The sequence below is a fragment of the Cucumis melo genome, chromosome 5 (genome assembly GCF_025177605.1).
Source record: "Cucumis melo cultivar AY chromosome 5, USDA_Cmelo_AY_1.0, whole genome shotgun sequence".
NCBI classification, from domain to species: domain Eukaryota; kingdom Viridiplantae; phylum Streptophyta; class Magnoliopsida; order Cucurbitales; family Cucurbitaceae; genus Cucumis; species Cucumis melo.
This window is the reverse complement of record NC_066861.1, coordinates 24,824,835-24,847,089: the sequence shown is the minus strand read 5'-3', so window position 1 is coordinate 24,847,089 and position 22,255 is coordinate 24,824,835. Positions and strand designations below refer to the sequence as shown.

Here is a 22,255-nt window from a genome sequence, read left to right as displayed (position 1 = left end):
CGGTTCGTATAACAAAGCGCATGAATTTAGTCATTTTTTAAATATTTTAGATTTGTCCTTCCATCTTTTTCTGTTTTTAGATTTAGTTAATTTCTTTGTTTTTTGTTTTTCTCTATTTTTCTTAGGTACGTGCATGTCTTTCTTCCTCTTTCTTTTTTTTTTTCATTCACCGCATGCATCCTATCCTCTTTCTTCTTTTCTTTTTTACGTTTAGATTATATAACCATAAAAAAATGATATATAAAGAATCTTGAAAAAATTGTCCCAAATCTAAACCTATTGTTTAGATTTGGGGTAGTGAAATTTAAACGATCATGTAGACAAATATAAATGATCGTGTAACCCAATTAATTATACAATCGTGTAACCAAATGATAGAATTGAAAAAAAAAAATAAATCTAAATGATTGTATACCAAATAATAGTCAAATCTAAATGATCCTACCAAATCGCGTTACCAAACATATTACGTGTATTGTTGACAGATGATATTTTATACTTTGTCGTTTTTTTATATTTTTGAAAAGACCTCTATTAAAAATTATGTTAACTCTGCCTATTTATTTTAATTCAAATATCCATACATATCGAAATAAAATATCAATATCAACAAAAAATTTTGTAAGTCATGAAATTTATTGAACTTATTTAGATTAATAATTATGTTGTTTTCACTTCCCAAGCTATATTGTGAATATGGTCGATTAGTATTTCTATTCATATTTGAGTAAATAAATGACATATATTTTAAGCCAATTGTTGTTTTATAAACATGTGTATACTAGATGTTAGAGATATACAAGAATATTTAAATAACGTTGTCGAACCATTTAATTTATATATGTATGAATATATTTAGATATGTTTGGGATGGGGTTTTAGGGGAAAAAGATTAAGAAATTGGGCCAAATTGTGTTTGGCCCAAGGATTATGATAAATGAGGATTAGAGTTATCCTAATCCCTAAATAACCATATATTGTTCTCTATTTTACTTTCTTACAACCCTATATTACCCTATTTAAATAATCAAATTCAAATTCTATCATTATTTTTTAAATTACTACAATCATAACTCTTCCCCCAAACACATATTATTATAACATTATTATCGTAATCACTCCTCCAAACACATTATCATAACACTATACCTTTTATATTCTTTCCCCCAAACACATATTACCATGACACTAGTAATAATAATATTTCCTCCAAATACAAATTATCATAACACTAGAATCATAATAATCATTATTGTAATCCTTTTCCCCCATAACTCTCTTTCTCCTTCTCCAAACACATCTTAAGTATATTACTATCCTTATAATATCATTTCATTGTACCCTTAAAATGATGTTTTCTACACTCGTAATGGAATTGAAATGCATTATAATGTAATCCAAAATTCATATTTGGATTCAGCTTGTGAGTCTCAATTGTAATACTAAGCTCATGATTTTGTCCCAACAATTTTCAATTAAACTCTACTTTTTTATCATTTTTATATTTTACGATTTCATTTTTGCTCCGCCTTCAATTTGACACACATTTCAATACTTGTATGATTTTTAGTAATCCTTATTACGTCCCAATTTTTCAATCACTACCTAAAATATTAACCGGTGGAGTGGTAGGTGAGGGAAAGAATAGAGAAAAAAAAAAGATAAAAAATGTTTATGGCAGGAAAGAGATTATAAAAGATTTGTCACATCAACCAACCAAGAAATGACAAATTGGAAAAGACCAAATAAACCAATTACACTGAGATATATATGTGTGTGTGTATATATATATATATATATATCAATTAAGATCTCAGTGTAATTGCTTTGGATCTCATCAACCTGACATAGATTTGTTAAAATATAAATAATTATAATGCAACCCTTTCTCATATGACACCAACTTCAAATTAATTTTTTTTTTTCCTTTAACTCTATTATCAAAATAGAGTAGTCTTCATCACGTTCTTAATTATTATTATTGGTTGATGCTAATTAGTTAAATTATTTTTCAAAAATTTTCCCAACAAAATTTGGACTATTTTTAAATATAAAAAAATGAACAAAAATATTTACGAAATAAAAAAGTTTCAATTTAAAATTTTGAAATTCTTTCAAAAGGAATCAACACGAGTTTAATTTTTAATAGTAAATCTGGCATGCATTTTAATAGCTCATAATTCAGTTCTACATAGATGGAACAAAAGTACATGTATATCGAGGTAGATAAGCATTTTATAAAGCATAAGATTGATGACAACTGTGCGATTTGTATTCCATACCTTCCAACATTGGAGTAGATTGCAGATGTATTAACCAAACGACTCTCATAGAAAGCAATTTGAAAAATTAATTTGACTACGGAAGACATCTTCGAACTAGCTTGACATAAAGTGATGGAATTACTATTATATAATTTGTGTGTAAATTAAATATTGGAAAATTATTGAAAATGACGAGACTGCAAAATATAGCAAAATATTAGATATTATCGATGATAGACACTGAAAGAAGTTTATTAAATACACTGATAGATACTAATAGAAATCTATTGATGTTTATTATTGACAAAATCTAAAAGTTATTGCTATATTGTATAAATATTTTGATTCATTATACTATATTTGAAAATGACCCCTTAAATATTAGTGGTCAATATATTCGGTCTTTTCTTGTTATTATATATCTTTTTTAAGTCTCTTGTTCATACAAGAGAAGACCATACACAACTTATATAGAATAATATACTTTAAATTCTAAAAAAGATAGAAGGAAAAAAGTAGCATATATATAATAAGAATTTGTTTGTTATAGGGCTATATAAAGATTCATTTTGATTTTAGAATATCCAATACAAATTAATGTGATGACCATAAAAGTCAATCTAAGTTCGATTTGTTATTTGATGGTATCATTCTAATAGATTTTCTGGCATGAAACTCGTAACTCTATCGGCCGCCTTCTTAACCTGAACAAACTCGAGAAAATGAGAGATTACATATTTCACAAAAATAACTTTGGACAATTTTATATATTCTACTAATTAATTATGATATATATAAAAGAAATCTAACACTTATATAATTATAATAAATAATCTCACTCATTAAACATATCTTCGCTAAGAAAATTTTAAGTGAATTGATCCATAACAAAGTTTTTGAAATATTTGGTTCAATAGTATCGTTGAGTGAGAAACTAAACAGATAATCTATAGTATTTTTTTTTAAAAAAAAGATATAAACTAATATAACTATTTCAATTATATATTGAAATTATAAAATTACATTATATATATAGTTAAGGAAGTCTTTAAAGATGATGAGAAGCTTACTTCACTATCCCAATTGGTGGATAGAATCAAGATCCCAAGAAATAGAGCTTGTAAAAACACTGCCACCATTATTCCCATCCACAGCCCCTACTCATAGAAAGGATCAATAATATGAATTCCAAGATTACTTTTATATGTATATATATATATATATATATATTAAACAAACAAATTAAATAGAAGAAAAAATTTTAAATTGTAAAAGTAAATAAAGCACCACCTTTCCTCCAATGCCTAGAAAGAATGCTAAAAAGATAGACGTAGGAATGCCCACAAGGTAATAAGCTCCCAAGTTAATAAAAGCACCAATCTTCTGCCTTCCACATCCTCTTGTGATACCTATAATTTTAAGTGCAATACAGTTTGGAAGTAACCATTACCATTTTGGTTAGATTCTTGAACATAAATTTGAAACAAACAAACAAGAAAGCCAACTTAATTTTGTAACCCAACTTCATAATAGAGTTTGCCGTTGTTATATGTGAAAGTGTATTGGTCAAGTTCAAGATAAGTTTAAGGAAATGGTTCCACATTTGAGTCAACCAAAGACTAAGATATAAGAGAATGAATTGAGAGTAGGATGAAGAGTAACAGAATATAGTAACCCTTCCAAATGAAGTTGGTCAGTTCATATCCTTAAGGTCGATATATAATCCCTATAAAATTCAAACACGTACGTACTTTTTTCTATCTACAAAATATTTACAAACTCAATATATATTTATAACTTGAGCATTAAAATGCATATATGTGACTTGACACAACATCAAAAGCACAACTCTTTCTGTCTTATATAGGCCAAGTTATCGTTGATCCATAATTTTTTTCATTCTTCATAAAGAAAAGAAAAAAAAAAAACTTTGAAATAAGATTGTAACAAGAAATTAAATAATAAAGAAACCTGAGAGAATAGATTGAATTCCATCGAAGATGTGCAAAATGGCAAGCAAAACCAAGATTTGGGCCAAATATCCAACCATAGTCTCGTCAGTACTATAACTGTAACCCCATAATCTTCTGCCCACGATGATGATAATAGCAGCCATGGTGCCTTCTGTTGCCACCATCCCCATTGCAACACGTCCTGCTAAGATAGCCGCCATTGACCTCCTTGCTCCAAGTTCATTCGAAACTCTTGTGCTGTCCCATGCATAAGACTGAAAGTTAATTCAGGAGGTTTCAACCATATTTAAACTATAAAATCTAAATTGGGTAATGCAGAAAAATATGTAGATTGAAGTAATATTCAATTAAAATAAATAAAATAAAATGTGACTAATTAAACCTCACTGCACCACTGATTCCAAGGGGTATCATGTAAATCATGTAAGCTGTATTGAGGCTGAAAAAAACAAGAGATCCATTAAAATGCTAAGTAGGATTAGAGCCAGCGTTACTTAATAATTGGTCATAAGTTTAATTAATTACCTGATTGATAGAACAGAAGTTTCAAGCTTTGGATTTGGAAGAAGGCCCGATAACAAAACCACCATCTCAAATGACCATATCTCCAAACTATTACCATACATCCATAAATCAATCAACTAAAAGTTATTCCAAAAGACAATTTCCAATTTCCAAAGTATACCATGACTCAACTTATTACATGATTTTTGTTTGTTTAATCAAATACGCATGTATTAGTGACCAACAGGGTTTATGGTTCAAATTTCTCATATGTTATATTGTACTAAAAAATAAAAATTGGTGTGTAATTGTGTAATGAGCCTTAATAAAATGGATTTTCTTAATCATATTTACTTAGATGTGTAATGTAATTTGATTATAATTGAGGCTATTTACTTTTCATTGTCTTCCATCAAATTGTCTTTATTACCATTACCATTTATGATCAATTGGGGATTGGTATATGTGACAATAGTAGTATAACTATGAGAGACTTATAATTCATCGATTATTTCTATAAAAATCTATCTATTAGTGGGGTCCAAACTTATTTTTATACGCATATATACACATCTCGTTACAATTACAAAATACATGTAAACAAACACAAATACAACAAATGATTATGTTTTTCCAAAGTACATTTGACCTAAATTGTATGGAATGATAATTTGTGGAATAATTCTAAAATTGGGAAAATTTACTTCAGTTATTTTCTAAATTACCAGATTTTACATCGCTATTTTCATATCATTATAAATGATTTTGAATTATTAAAAACATGTTTAAAATCAATTATAAAAACATTAAAACATAGTTTTTACTATTTCAAAATCACTTCTAAACATGTTGTTGTGAGATTGACTTCATTTATCCATTTCAATTAACAGACAAATTTAGAATGGAAATTGCTTTAAATCAAATGGAAGAAACCAGAGAGAAAAACAAGTATGGAACCTGAGCATGAGAGCAGAAGGAATAGAGAGTTTAAGGAAGTTGAAGATCCCACGAAACGCCTCGCTGGAAAATCCAGTCCACGTCCTCCGGCACGACGGCGAAACTCTAACATAAACCGCCAATGCCACTGCATTTATCCAGTAAGACATAGCATTGGCCAATGCTGCTCCTCGGTTCCCCAACCCGGAGCGGAAAACCAAACCCCAACACACAAAGCAGTGGAGCACCGCGGTGGCGGCGGCAATGACTGTCATAGGAAGAACATTGTTCTGGGCCTGCAAGAAACGAACATGGGACAGTTGAATGGCAAAGGCGAAAATGCTGGGAATCATGCAACGAGCATACCGGCCAGCCTCCGCTGCGATCTCGGAATCTTGGCCAAGCAGCCGAAGAATGTCGCCGGCATTGAACCATACAACGGCGAGCGGGAAACTGACGAGAAGAAGAACAACCATGGCTCTTTGCAAGTGAATTCCAAGCATATGGTATTGTTTTGCTCCATATGATTGCCCACAGAATGTCTCTAATGCACTGCCCATTCCATTCTTTACATACAATAATAAAGTACGTCACATATATAGTATATATATATCGTGAATCTTTTCAATACAACTACTTTCAAATTCGTTCCATCAATTATGTTTGGACAATTATGAAATTATGAAAATTATTTCACTAAAAAATTGATTTTAATCTTTTGTAAGTAATTTTATTAGTTTGATTTTGAGTGATGATGAGTGTATTTTTTAGTCATTTTGAAAAAAAAAAAAATTATTTACATTTTAAAGTTACTTCTAAACATGTATTTGTGTGCATTTAAAAATTAAACTATTTAGTCAGCTAACTACAAACATTTTTAGTCGTAAAATAAGTACGTATAGTATTTTCTTGAATTAAATTTATGATTATATGATATACTCATATAATATAGAGTTAGATTGTTCCTTTTTTTAATCTGAGAAGTTATATAGTGAAGCCACTATTATTTTTCCTTTCCTATATAAATGATATCACTATCTTTGATCATAGAGATTCAAACTCTACATGTCTAAATTTTAATTTTTTTAATCATCAAGTTGGAATAAAAGAATTGGAATTAATTTTTTTAAGGAAAATTTCAATTAATAATAAAAATTTCAATTAATTCTTAGGTCATTGAACTTTTAACCACAGGTTCAATGGAAGATGATGAAGAAGATGATAAAAGAGAGAGTGGTTTTTGTTTTTATTATTTATTACCTTTTAAACTGTTTCCATGTCCACATTAAAAGTGTATATATAAAATCTTAGTTACCTATGGTAAATGATAACATTAATCTCGAGTTAAATCCATTTTGAGACTAAAAGAATTCATTTCAAAAACTGACCAATCAATCAAATGAACTTATAGTTCCTTAAAGAAAAAGATAGTTTTTTTTTAAAATTAAAATTCTATACTAACACTACCATCGGTTTAATTTAAACTTTTATAAATATTTCAATTTAATTAGATTATTAATATTCACGATAAAGTATCAGGTTGAGGCCTTATAATTTACTTTGCCATTTGTTTAGTTTATACATTAGTTTAATTTTGAAATTTGAAATTTTTGCTGCCTAAATTTATATCTAGTTTTAATTTTTTAGTTTCTAATTTTTTTTAAAGTTTGTATTTAAATATTATTTAATATTTTGCAATACGTATATAAAATTAGATAGGAGTCAACATACTTCAGGGAAAATTATTTGAATTAAAAATAACATTGTAGATCAAATTTGAGAAGGATAAAAAGTCATATCATTATTAAACTTTTTAAAGCTTAATGATATATTAGACTATTTTTTAAAATTAAGAGACGTTTTAGGTATAAGATCAAAAGTTCAAAATCTATATTAAATACACTTTTCTTAAATTTAAAGAATAATTAAACACAAAGTCTTAAAACTCAAGAACTAGAAAACTTGTAATTTAACCTTGATTAAGTTAAAATGAATCATGAATAATTGTTTAATTTAAATAATAAAACTATTAGAATACTTACAAATATAACAAAACAATTACAAATATAACAAAACAAAAAACATAAAAAAGAACATATAAACAAATGCAAGAGACATAAGTTTAAATATCTGAAATATAAAAAGTGTTTTCTTGAGAAACTAGAGACACATCCTAAGAAAGAAAAAGTATCTAAAGAATAATAACAATAATAGAATTTTGAAAGATAAAATAGTAAAATTATTAAGATAGGTTGCAGTTTATATCATAAACATAGATAATAGTTATCTTAATTTATATTTAAAAAATAAAATTATCAAATGTTAGATATGGATTTGTGGGTCGATGACCATTCAATTAAACTTTTATTCCGGAACTTTTACAAATCATTGTAAGGAACAAAATTATTGAAAACAGAAGAAGATGGGGGGGAGAAGGGTACGTACGAGGAGACTGAAACCAGTGACAGAAGCAAAGGAAGTAGCCATGGAAGCTCCGGCGAGAGGAAGCTGCCCCAGATGCCCCACGAACATGACCGATATCATTTGCAAACAGCTTATCAACACGTTCACTGTCACCAGTGGCCCGGCTAATCGGAGCTGCCTCTTCACCTCCTCCCATATCTCATCCCTCGTAAAAGATCTGCCATCGTGGTGTCTCGGCGGAATGAATGGAGAATTCAGATCACTGATCTGCTTCTTCGTCTGCTCTTCTTCTTCCATGGCGAGATTTCTGTCTATCTCTGTGTAGTGAGTTATAGCTTTACAGTCAATGGGGACCCAACTTTATTCTTGATGTATTCTACTCCTTGGATGTATTCATGGCTTAAACCAAAATGTTGGTTAATTACAACTTTAGTCTAAACTTTTATATATTTGCTTTTGAAGGCTCTTTTTAGTAAGTTTTATTTCATAACTTAGTCCCACTCAAAACCTTACAATTTTATCTTTGATTTTTTTTTTTTTTATATATTTTGTATATAGTTTCATCAATCTGTTCTCATTTATAAGATTACTTAGGGAAGTAAATTTTAAAATTAAATCTAATTGTGACGAAAAAATAACTATTGAAATTTAATTGATTAGAATTCTAAGAGCATTTTGAAATATAGCAAAAAAAAAAAAAAAAGAACTATTTACAAAATTTAGCAAAATTTACCAGGTTCATCTAAAGTTTTTTTGTAATATGTGTACAAATAGTTTCAAATTTTTTTGTTATTCATAACAATTATTTTTCTTTTTAATTTTTTTTAAGTCATCCATGTTAGGGAATTGAAGGTAAGTCTTTGAGTAAAAAATCGAGTTAAAAAGGCAAAACTTAGAGAACTAAAAATTGAAATAAGATCCACCATTAAAAAGTTAGATTGTTGTAATGCTTGAAATCGAGAGAGTAGCTTGGACCAAGCTACTATAGAAACATTTTTTTTTCTTCCAAAAGAACAAAAACTTCATGGGTTGAAAATCAAATTAAAAAGTTAAACCTAAAAGTTTGGCATTGTTGAAACCAATAAGTTTAAAATCTTATTATGTCAATTATTTCTCCTCTCATTCATGGGGTGGAAGAGTGGGGATGGAATATAGAATATAGAGAAACAAATAGAAAAAAACAAATAATATTGAAAAGGTAAAAGAAAATAAAGAAAATAAATTATTTAAAACACATTAGGTAATGAAATGTCACATCCACCAACCAATGTAAGATGACAGCAAAATTAGACCATGTAAATTTTAATGACCAAAATACAAATGTATCTTTTCTTTCTAAAAATAATTAATCATTAAATTTAGATTTGCAATAGAAAATGGATATTATATGTTATGTATACCATAAATTTTCATTAAGAAAAAAAAAAGTTGCATTCAGCCAATTTCTTAAGCTTAACAGATAAACACACTGTTTTGGTCTATCTGGTATTATAATTGTCTGGAGACTATAATAGTCTGCGTTTGGGATACAAATCATTATAGTTTTTGTTATTATAATCTGTATTTACGGTGCAGACTATTATAATCTGTGTTATTATAAGATGTGTTTGGAATTGAGACTATTATAATCTGAGTTTTTCACTACTCTTTTTTTGTTATACTGTATTCGAAATACGCATTTTTCTTCAATTAATTTTAAAGGAAGTCATAAGTTTGTTAATTTTGTATAAAAGATTTAAAAAATTAAAAATGTTTTTGCATGATTTTGACCACTGCATATAGTCATTTTTTCTAAATGCATTTGCTAGACTGTCATTAATTCTTTATTTTTTCTAAGTATGATACAAATTTATTCTTTTTATGATAGAAATTTATTATTTTTTTCTCTTTTATCATGCTATTATTTTTTTATAACATAAATTGTCTTCTTAAAAAAAATGCATTAAGATGCATATCTTTTATTCTTTAGATTTATGATACAAATTTAGTTATTCAAATCTTGTTTTAAGCTAAATATTTTCATAAAATAGTTTTTAATGAAAAAAATATAATCGTATCTTTTCTAAAAATTATTCCTTTGATTTATTTAGAAATAAAAGCTAAATTTTTTTTTGATAGAATGGAAATAAAAGTATAGTTTCATTTTACCCCATCTAATTACCAATATTTATTTATTTCTATAGCAAACATTGTCAAAAGTTGTTGATTTTCTGGTTTGTTCTTTTCCTTTTTTGAAAACTTGAAATAAATCGATGAAAGTTTAACACAATCAATTTTTCATATTATGTTTATGCATTAACCGTTTAACACAATTTTTCTAAATTTTTGCAAAGAAAATTTTCTAAGATACTTTCTAAATTAATTTTTCCTAAGTAATTTTTACTACGTTATTTTTACAAATATATTTTTTGTAATTTGTTTTTCCTAACAAGCCATATTCCTAAGTTATTTTTAAGTAAATTATTTCTAATTTATTATTTGTAACAAAATTCATTAGATGAATTTTTTTTTGTGGCATAATTGAAATTTGTGAAATATATAATAACTCTTGGAGAGTGAGGAATAGTGATAAAAAGAGAAATGAGAGAGTGAAAAATAGTGTCAGAGAAGAAAATGGAAGAGTGAGGAATAGTGACAAAAGAGAAATAGGAAAATGAGTATAATAGGCTTAGTCTTAATCAGATTATAATAACCCTTGGGCCAAACATAGTATGATCTAAAATAGCTCACTCCACTCCTTCATAATCTGAGAGTCAAACAGTCCTTTGATGTTTTAAAGTCAATCATATTCAAGACAATGAATAAGCCAGATTTTGGATTCAAGTTATTCAACAAGCACAAAAAGTCCAAAAGTCGATCCTCCTAAGAAGATCAACAAATTCAAAGGCTTCAAGAAAGTTAAGAAGCACAAAGATCAATCATTCGGGAAGATCACTAAGTCATCTAAAAAGATCAACAAGTTTGAAGACAAAAGTTTATTTTTCGACAAAGGATTATGCATACTAGAGATTATATACTCATTATAACGAAGTTAATAGAAAACGAATTGAATTGAATTTCTTCGAAAATCACGTTCAACGTTACTTTCAAATTTAGTGCATATATTTTCATTAAATCTTTCACAATTAAGTTTTTGTTGAAAACAGAAGATGTGAAAAATGTTAAAATATATATAACAATTTTTTATTCTTTTTATTTTAAAGAAAACTATTAGTCACGAATCTAAATTTAAATTTACCAAAAGTCTTTGTCAAAACTAGAATTGAATAATATAATTTTAAAAATCTAATTTGACCATTTTCTAAAAATTATTTTAAGAGATATTCTTGTTTATGTATTAATTGATTGTGGAAAAATCTTCGAGAAATGTGTTGATTCTGGTGGACAATATGAGTCATTTATTTATTAGTGTTTGGATTTATGTAAACCTTACATTGCTCTATTAAACTATAAATAATTTTGTAGCCTAATTTAGGGTTGATTTAGATTTTCTATGAAAAAAATGTTCTTTTAAGAATATATTTTCTAAAAACTATTTTTTAAAAAATAAGTTTAACATCAGACACTTAGGCACTTACATGTTTGGTTTGATATCTTTATAAATCTTTATATGAAAAATTGTGTTTGGTTTGTCTTATATCAACAATGTTTATGTCAAATTACGACAAAAGACTATTAAGCATTATGAATTAATTTCATAAAAAAATACAAAAATTTTGAATCTTTTTTTTCAGAAATATATTTTAAAATTAATCGTACGTTATCTTTAAATTATTAAATTTTTAGTTACTTGAAACTAAACATTAATTTCATTTTTTTTTTTTTTGTTTTTGTTTCTTTTTTTACAATTCAAATTTAAAAGCACAAATATCTTCAAATGTAAATCCATAACCATAAAGAAAAACAATTGATTTCTAACAACAAAATATGCATAAGATAAATATTTTTTCTTATATAATATAATATCAACTAGACAAGAAGATGTGTAATTTGATTACATTCTTCATTTATCTTTATTTCACGAACCGAACGATCATGTTCTTCTTGACGTTCTCATGATTTATTTTAAAGTTGTAACGGCCCAACAAATTTGATTTCCTTTTTATTATTTTTAAGTGTGGTTATGGAAATTTCGAATTTATTTGAGGAACTTGATCATTTTGACTTCTGATTAATCAAGGTTTAGAGACATAATTATTTTGATTTGGATAATTAAATTGGTAAGGTTGTTTGTTGAAGATAAAATAATTGAGTTAAGCTAATGTGATATTTTAGTTGGAAAAGAATATATATATATATATATATATATATATATATATATATATTTGAAAGGGGATGTTGTGATTGGATAATTTTTGAAATTTTAAGATATTGGGAGATTTAATTGGAGAGAGAGAAAGTTGTTGGTTTTGAATTAATTGAAGGGAATTTATTTTGGGTTTACCTTATAAATGAGCCTTGGGACCCGTGTACCAAAAGTAAAACTTTTTTTTTTGAAAAGAAAAAGAGAGAGCAACCTAAAGAAATTTTTTGGAAAAAAAATCCTAGCAAGTGCCGCTGCCGCCGTCCGCCCGTCGCCGAGCGCCACCTTCAGCCAGACACCACGTCGGACGTCCCTGCAAGTTAGCTGACTCGCGCCGCCAGCCGCCAGAGTCCGGAAGCCGTGCGCTGCGCTCCGATCGCATCTCCGCCCCGCGCTAAAACGAAACACCTGCCGAGCGCTGCATCTCCTCCGCCTGCACGCCGTCGCCCGAGCAGGAAACTCGACCCGCATCACCCCTTCGCGACCCGAGTCGCACCTTCTGCCGCAGCCGATCCACGTTTCCGATCCGAACAGAGACGTCGCGCCTCCGACCCGAAACCCGACCCGCACAGCTGCTTCGTGCCGTCAATCCGCGCCCGCGTGTAAGCCGCACCACGTGCACCCGCAAGTCGAGCCCGCCTCCCTTCTGTCGCAAGCCGAGCCGCACGCGTGCAGCACCTGCACCCGAGCCGAGCCGCGCCTGCGCCCAAGCCGAGTCGGTCCCTGCTTTTCCAGCCGAGCCGCCAAGCTTTTCTGGAGCCACCTAGTTCTTTGGTCCTTTCCCCCACATGTCCTTGGTGAGTTTGTGGTAAGTTGGTTGGATTTTTGGCATACCCAACGAAGAGTAATCTTAGTTTTAAATAATTTAATTTTGGGTTAAATTAAATCATTTTTCTGAAAGGGCCGGTTGAACCAAGTGGAGTTGGAACGTGGGATCTCTCGAATTAAAGGGAACTACTGCAACCTCGACCTAGGGTAAGTCATCTCAACTGCACTTTGGGTCTTGGGTCGTTTGGTGATTTAATTATGAATTTTGGCGTTATTAAACACTTAGGACCTCGCTGCTTGGAAAGCACACTTGTCTTGCGGTTAGGACTCGTCGAGCAAATCTCCAGGTAAGAGATTTCTACTACTAGCTCTACGACTAGAACCATGAGACTACATACACTTCCAGTTATGCATGTTAAGGACTAGACTGTATAACACATGTAAATTTATGAGAGCATGATGTGACTGATGATGTGGTTTATATGATGGCATGGTAATGTGATGACGTGCCTTATTATGACTGTATGTTGGATATTGTGTGAGATGTGAAATGATGATTAGACTGATACGATTACATGATGATGCTATGCTTATGTATGTTATGGTTAGGGTATCTGTTAGCTTAGCCTATTAGAGTCGTATCTGCATGGGTGTCCTTCGGGATCACCACCTATTTAGGACTGCGTAGTCCGACGAGACGCTAGTCTATCATGGATATAGATATGATTCGAGTGATTCGACGGGATCCACGCAGCCCGATTGTCTTAGTGCTTCCTCCAGGTTCACTACAAACCAGTATGTCCTAGGTGCTCCCCCGGGACACCGAAGACCAGATTTTCGTTCCTACGGGAGCGCATGTTGCACGTGTTCGGGAACGTGCCAGAGATTGGGTACCATTTTCAGGACTCTAATAGGAAGCTAACAGGCACCTAGTGGGATCGACTAGTAGTGGGTCCCTTATTGAGTATTTTATACTCACTCTCTCCATGTCATGTTTTTCAGGTAGAGGCCGAGGTAGGGACAAGGGCAAGCTGGCGAGCGACCAGAAGTGACTGTGGTGAGCCATAGGGATTTATGCTTCCGCTTACACCTCGTTTTAGACATTAGTAACTTGAGTTTTATTTTCTTTCTTATTTACTATTTCATTTCTTTAAAAGTAGATAGGACCCGAGTAGGATTTTAATATTTATTTATATTTTGCACATTACCCTGATTTGATTTTTATAAATAAAATTATGAGGTTTTATTCGTTTTAACTAAACTTTATGACTTAAATCATGTGCTTTACATTTAGTATTGACTTCGGCTCAGTATAAGAAGTTGGGTCGTTACAAAAGTGAAGTAGATTTGGCTGAGAGAGGAACATTTGCAAATCCATATATTTAAATGTATATGAACACACATTAAAAAATATTCAAAGTATTTAAAAAAAACAAAAAGAACGACGGAGTGAAAAATAGAGAGTAAAAAGGAATAAAAAAGTAGAGGAAGAAAAATAGATATTTGGGAGAAATTTCTCATTAAACACCATATAAACATTTATTCTAAAATTTGGTTGAATGTGTTTTCTCTAAAATGATTTATTTCATAATCTCATTTTTCTAAAAAATATTTTAATATAATTCTAAACACCTTAATTTATCTTAAAATGAATTATTTTAAAAATCAAACACTTTAAAAATCAATCCAAACACATCTTTAAAAAGATTCGATCAATTTTTTTCATTTGAGTACTCAATTGGTCAAATATGTACAATCCTAATTTATTGGATCACACAACTTGTTTTTTTTTTTTTTTTTTTTTTTTTTTTTACTTTTTAGGAAAAGTCATAGCAAATAGCACGATTTAAAAAATAAACTAAAATTGAAATAATGGAATCAAATATTTACAAAAATATTAGAATTGGTAATTTCTTTTAAATAACAAGTCTACCATTTATTGGTTATACTTAATAGAAGCTATCATCAATAACCATTATCAATTATATCAATTGATACTATATTTCTCAAACAAGTTATTGTTAATAAATTTACCAGTGATGTAGCAACTATCAATTATCAACTCTGTTATCATTAATAACTTTTAATTTGAGAAAGCTGGAAAGAAGCACCCGTAAAGGTGATAAATAGAAAATGATAATATTAATTGATAGTAGCCTATATGTGATGATAACTAATAGCAGCTATCGGTGATAGATAGTAATCAGTAGCAACTATTAGATGATAGCTTTCAACATGAGAAAATCGAGAAGTGTGCGAAAAAAAAACCCTTTCTCAAATTGATTGTTTTTTACTTAAGAGTTTTTTGTGAAAATTCGATAAGAAACTCCCATAATGGAGGTTTCACATTGACTTTTAGTGTTTTTACTAATTCTTTAGCTATATATTTACAATTATTTTAGGGGGTTTTTAAAAAATAATAAAAAATACAAACTATTTACACTCTATTGACAAAAAAAAGTCATTAAAGGACAAAAATTCATTATACTTCTAGGTTAGATGGAGGTTTGAACTTATCATCTATCAAATAGAAGGTTACACCAATTATCGTTGTGCTAAGTTCATTTAACTAATTTACTAATGGTTGAAAGTATTGATATTATGGTACATTCCATAGAGCTACTGTATTGCATTCAATATCAGACTCGTTACTTTTATGTCAATAAGGGTCATGGAATTAAAATCGATCAATTGCTAGCTAGATAATAGCTCTTGAGTTTCATCTTTGGATGGAAGAACAATGCTAGACATCGATGGTATTTTTCTAGGTAGATGACTTTCAAGTTTATGTAACTCTTAAGGATTGGAAGGACAATGTTATAGCCAAAGTAGGAACTTTTCTTTGTCAAGTTTGATCGATAACATTTGCAAAGGTTGGTATTTCAAACTAGTTGGGGTATCGAACACTTTTGATAATTACTCATTTCTGAATATATATATATAATAGAAACAAGTCAATAAAGTAAGATGATAATCAAATATATAACTAAAACAATATTAGAATGAGAACAACACAAATTATGCTAATGACAAGAAATTAAAAAGGGTATAGCTAGGTAACTACTTTGTGAGTAACTTTCTCAAAGAATTGAAGTTCTTAGTTGAACTACCCTCAGGTTCATTAGCTTTGAAAGCCAAATGCTTAAGAGCTTTAAGATTGCTTCTTATTTGGTCCCCTTTGTAAGGGTCTAAGATTGTCTCCATAGCCTTCATTACTCCATCCTTTGTAAATATTCCATTTGGAAGTCCTAAGCCAACCTTCCACTCACATCCAATTGTCCTAACATTAAGGCCATTGTCACCAACAAAGGGCCTACATATCATAGGCACACCTTCCATTATAGCCTCCAAAACAGAGTTCCATCCACAATGACTTATATAAACCCCAACTGAAGGATGTGCCAACACTCTTGTTTGGGGAGCCCATGGCACCAATTTTCCTTGCACATCAAATGTTTGAAGAACGTCCTCGGAGAAGCTTTCCTCAGGGTTGCCTCTGAATGACCATAGAAACCGAACTCCGCTCTCAACTAGTGCCTCTGCCAAAGCCTCTAACTCGTGAGGTGGGAGTGCTACAAATGTACCAAAGCATATGTATGCTATGGAGTTAGGCTTCTCCTTGTCCAACCATTCGAGGCATCCATACTCGTCATTGATAATTGATTTCGTCGGTGATGTTAGGTTAATTGGTGCGATGGTAAGAAGTTCTCGAAGCTTTGGTTTGAGTAGATCAAACATCACGGGCTCAGTTTCTTTGAAGCTATTTACGACGACAACGGAAGCTTTGGGGAGATGTAATTCCATTTTATATAACATGGTTGTAATCGGTGATTCTAAGTCTGCATGAATCCCTTCATGGGGCAAGTCAATGTTACGGATATTTGAAAAGCCTGGGAGGAAGTTGATGACTTTCTCTTCATCATGTCCTGCAAAAACCAAATCTTATCTACATCCTGCAACTATATATTTATTTATTTATTTTGTTACAAGGTACATTAACGTTGTTACCACCCACAATTTTCGAACTAAAAAGGTATTTGGATAAGGAGTCTGGGAGAGATTATAATAACCCCATCTCGGTAGCATAAATACTAGGATAACTACGATGGATAACAATTTCTAGAATAATTATTAAGTATGTAGTAATATTTTTAAAAATCGTAAATATAACGAAGTTTATCAGTAATAGACTTCTATCATTTTATAGACTTTTATGGTTTATGATCGATAGACCAACATTTGCTACATAATCTATTGGTGATAGACTCCTATTATTGATAGATTTTTTACTGCTATCAATAATTTTTTAGAAAATGTTACTATATACTTAACTATTTTGAGTATAATTGCTATATTTACAACCATCCCTAAATACTATTTAAAAGTTTCAATCAGTACTATTTCAAAATCCTCATATATCTATTTTTATTATTTTACATTCATCATTTTTAAATTCTTTACTATGTTGTTGACTATTTTTTTCTCAAACTATAATAATTTACTTAATAAACACATACTATCGTTATGATAATACAGACTAAAATATTTCTTACTACAAAACAGAAACAACTATAACGCATGTGTGGACTATATTAACCGATTACTATTTGCCCAAACATGGAATTCTATTCTTTGTTTTTTTTTTTTTTTTTTGGTAATGTCTTTGATTTCTAAAGTCAATTCAATTCAAATGAAGTTGAAAGCATTAAGATCCCACTTATATATTTGACAAAGGATATTTGGTTGGTTGAGAATTTGACAAATTATTATGGAAATAGTTCTTATTTTTAAAAGCTTTTTTTTTTTTTTCTATTTTAGAAGCAAAGACTTGAAAAGTTAAAGTTGATGAGAATTGACCAACATATACCTGAATCCGCCAGATTTTGACGGAACAAATCGGTGTGAAGATGAACAACGAGGCTCCTTAGCCCAGCAATCCATACCGGAACCCAAGCCACCTCCATTTCCGCCGCTATCTCACCGGCAAACCACAAAAATGCGTCACTCACCACCCCTCCAACCTCCACCCCCGCCACCTCCGCCGTAATCGCCTCCCTAAAATTCCCACATGCCGCCTTCAAGAAAAGCTCGACCGGCTCCTCCGGCACTCCCCATCTCCTCACGTATCCCTCCGGCAGACCATCGCTAACGCTGTAAGGGAAAACGTTGTCGTTTCGGCGCCCATCGTTGAAAATGGCGGCATTGGAAGTTGCTGTGTTGAAAAAGGAGAATTTCACGTCGGGAGCGTCGCTGGCCAGTCGTCGGACGAGACCGAGAAGACTACAAGGGTGGCTGCCAAAGGGGAAGGCTAAAACCAGAACTTGGTGCTTCCAATCATGGCTTCTTGCTAATTCTTCCATGGACATGGAGAAAAAATGAAGCTTTTTTTTAGATCTTTGTAAAATGTAACTGAGTAAGTAACTCTTCAAATTTCACAGCTCAACTTTTTCTCCAAATATCATTTAAGATTTAATATAAAAAAGTGTAAAATATAAACTATGATTAGAACTCAAAGACTATGATAAATCCAACTGAGGCCCTCTCAAACATCTGAACGAGAGATGGAAGCTATATATCTACACAATGGGGAGTGGCAAACATTTTCTAGCTTTACAGTACCCTTCTTTTACCAACTCTTCTGATGTAGAAAAACAAAATGTCATCATCAATTACCAACTTTCCTACAAAATGAAATTCACACATTTCAAAGAACTCTGACCTCATCAAAGATTTTCTACATCAACCAACCCTTGATCCCATGATAATTAAAAAGGGATCATACTCTTTCACAAACAATGAGTCTTCCAACTTTTGTGACAATAATATATCACAGTACACAATATAATTTATGTATTTTTCACTTTTCTAGTAATTTAATCTTCAAGCTTTGTTATATAACCATCCTAGTACCCATATATTTTAATAAATTTGTAACAGTTTAGTTTCTATAGCAAAAAATATTGTTAAGTTTGGATAAAATTTCTTATATATGATCATTAATCATGAATATTTGTCTAACTACAAAAACTAGACCATCATATAAATCAACGATCTTTTTGTGATATGGATTTTCAATTGTTATTAGATTTAGTTTAGAGAATAAATTATCTTACATTAGAATTTAGGTTAAAACTTTTTGTTGTGAATTTTTAACTTTGTTTTATTTTGGTATCCACACTTTTAAAAATATCTGTTTTAGTCTTCGAAATTTTGAAAAAAACTTACTTTATTACTTGTTGCGAGGACGATTTCATTAACTATTTAAGACTTTCTATATTTGAATTTTTAGGTTCTAGATTTATAATATTAATTAAATGGATATATAACCAATAAGTGTCTTTTATATATACCAACATAAAATTATGATAATTAACCCACTTAATTAAATAAATCCAAACTAAAAACTAACTTTTTTTTTTCTTTTTCACCAAAATTGAATCTCCCACATGTCCTCCCCGACCCTCTATCCTTTATTTATTTATTTATTTTTCTAATTGAAATCAATTAAAAAACAATATTTAGTATAATAAAAGAAATAAAATATAACTGACAAACTAGAAAAATAAAATAAGTATAACATTGGTTTTAAAAAAACCCTATGAAATTGTAAACAAATATTCCCATAATATCATAAGCCTCCCAAAAAAAAGAAAGAATAGAAATTACAAATGGGAGGAAGAGAAAAAAACACATCAATGAATCACAAAATATTGTTCCAAACTTAAGTCACTAGAAAATTTATACGAATTGAGAAAGTGAGGTAGATTGACAATGTGCCAAAATTGTGATGATCAAAATTTAGAAGTCAATGGCTTTTTTGAGTTCTCTAATAAAACATCAATTTAACATCTAGTGTATAAATAAAAATTATAACCTTAGATTATTAAAAATGATTATCTTATTTGACATCATAATCATCAAAATATAGAAACCACTTCACCATTCCACTCATTAGTTAGTGGAATTATTTTAATGACAGAGACCCAAATATACTTTTTTTAAAAGGTAATTATAATGATTAGCAATTTTAGGAATAATTATTATGTATATAGCAACATTTTAAAAAAATTGCAAATATAACAAAGTCTATCGATATAGACTTCTATCGCTAACAGACTCTTATGGTTTATCAATGATAGATCAATATTTGCAACATATTTTATCAATGATAGACTCCTATACTTGCAATTGAAAAAGACTCATATCACGGATAGACTTTGACAGATTTTGCTATATTTGCAATTTTTCTAAAACGTTGATATATACTTAATTATTTTGAATTTTATTGTTATATTTGCAATTATCCATTTTTAAAAGTTCAGACTAAAACAGGTATTTTTAAAAGTTTAAGGATAAAAATAGGATTTAAACCTAATTTTTAAGAATATAATTATTATAAAATTTAAAAGTATAATGATTAAATTGTTATAGACTAAAGTGGGGATCTATTTTTTATTTTCATAAAAGTTGAGACTAAAAGTATAAATAGGTTATGATGATTATGTTTGATTCATGTTATAAAAATTAATGCATGCCTTTGATATATAATAGGGTGCTTTTCTTTAGCAACAACATATTTGATATTTTGAGTCTAGGAAGAAGAATTGAGTAAAATGGGAAAGCACATGCATGTCTTTGAATTGTCAAAAGTTAATTTAGGGTGATTATTTGTATTGATTTTATAAGCTTTGCAGAAATCTGTCTTGAAATTAAGATGCACTTTTAGTGATTATGGTTTCTATTTTCTTGGTCCAAGGTGCTATTAGTGCCCAAAAATGTTGGGTAAACATTCAGAACATGATCTTAGGTTATTCTTCAACCAATTTGGACTTATATAATTAAGAATAAGAAGTCTCCCTAATTTCATCCATCGAACTCTTTATCCACAACTATTCATGATTTACTTTCATTAATTTTCTACCATTTTATTCAATCTCCCTTGGGCAATTTCTTGAATTCTCAGTCAACATGCTCAAGAACGAACGTTCCTCTAAGGTGTGATCACTCTAAGTCATCTAATCTCGTGAAAGTATGCGCGAGAGTATCAACCTAAGGAAAGGTGAGGAAATTGAGGATTTGCCTCGAGACATGTTTGAGTTGTATTTTCAATATTATTTCCATGTAATTTTCTCCTTTATTTTCTTTATATCCATTGAACATCCTCCTCTAACTATGATTTCTAAAAAGTGAGATAATTTTTCTGTAGCTATTACTTTAGTTAACAACCAGAGGTAGCTAAAGCAACTAAAAGATAAATAATGTAAATGAAAACATGTCCCTTTGTTAAACCCAGCTTGGTGACAAACGTACCTACAGATATAAGTAGATTTTATTAAGATATATAATACTTTAACAATGTAGAAAAGATACCCCTAGATCTAGTAATCTTTTTAGTTATAAAAAGAAATTAAAAATAATCAGGCTCTATTTGAATCTAATGAAGATGGCAAGCTCTTCGTAGAAAAGTCTTGGTCAAATCTTTTATCCCGGATACAATAGAACCGCTAATGAAGATATCAAGAATTCTTCACAAAACAAGGAAGGTAACCGGTTTACCTTCATACAGATTTTTCACCAACAAAAATATAAACTTTTGAACATCAGTTACGAATAATGGATTGTACGTTAGAGAACTTTTGCTAGCCAAAAATGCCTTTTCCTTGGAGAAAGGGAACCCCTTATTTACTATAAAACATTTATGAGGAATATTTTTTAATTTCTTCTTTAAAGTAGATTTTTTAATTATTCTTTAAATATTTAAAGAAGATCTTTTTATCTTTTCAATATTAAAGGAAGATTTTTTTATCTCCTCGTTAAAAAGGATATTTAAAAAAGATAAGAAATAATTTTTAAATAAAAAAAACTAATTCCATATTTGTTAAAAAAAATATAATAACAAATTTTAATTAAATGAACTTCATTATTTTATTTTAGTCATGAGCAAAGTTCTCTATAGAGTTCCTTTATGTGCAATGTCTATGCTTCATACCTCTCTGACTTGTGCATTTCCTTTGTTGAGTTTATGGAAAATATTGTTAATTAAGTTAAATTAATGCAATCTAGTGAAATCTTAATGCATATGA

General features: G+C 29.9%; 2 protein-coding genes across 3 annotated transcripts; both read right to left on the bottom strand.

Annotated features, from left to right (window-relative positions):
• Positions 1-2,766: 2,766 nt before the first annotated feature.
• LOC103493248 (protein DETOXIFICATION 16-like) lies at positions 2,767-8,464 on the bottom strand. Of its 2 annotated transcripts, XM_051085296.1 has the most exons (9): positions 8,123-8,443; positions 6,044-6,243; positions 5,699-5,973; positions 4,763-4,849; positions 4,620-4,676; positions 4,236-4,474; positions 3,555-3,673; positions 3,335-3,421; positions 2,767-2,968 (listed from the first exon to the last, which is right to left on the bottom strand). In XM_051085296.1, exons 1-9 carry the CDS (start codon positions 8,295-8,297, stop codon positions 2,912-2,914), a joined length of 1,296 nt encoding a protein of 431 aa, XP_050941253.1. In that variant the 5' UTR covers positions 8,298-8,443; the 3' UTR covers positions 2,767-2,911. The 2 variants fall into 2 exon arrangements, with proteins under 2 accessions (XP_050941253.1, XP_050941252.1); XM_051085295.1 differs by having other exon boundaries at positions 5,699-6,243; positions 8,123-8,464.
• Positions 8,465-16,130: 7,666 nt separating this feature from the next.
• On the bottom strand, positions 16,131-18,847 carry LOC103493220 (kaempferol 3-O-beta-D-galactosyltransferase-like). Its single transcript, XM_008453899.3, has 2 exons — positions 18,040-18,847; positions 16,131-17,098 (listed from the first exon to the last, which is right to left on the bottom strand). Exons 1-2 carry the CDS (start codon positions 18,536-18,538, stop codon positions 16,233-16,235), a joined length of 1,365 nt encoding a protein of 454 aa, XP_008452121.1. The 5' UTR covers positions 18,539-18,847; the 3' UTR covers positions 16,131-16,232.
• Between the last annotated feature and the right edge of the window lie 3,408 nt (positions 18,848-22,255).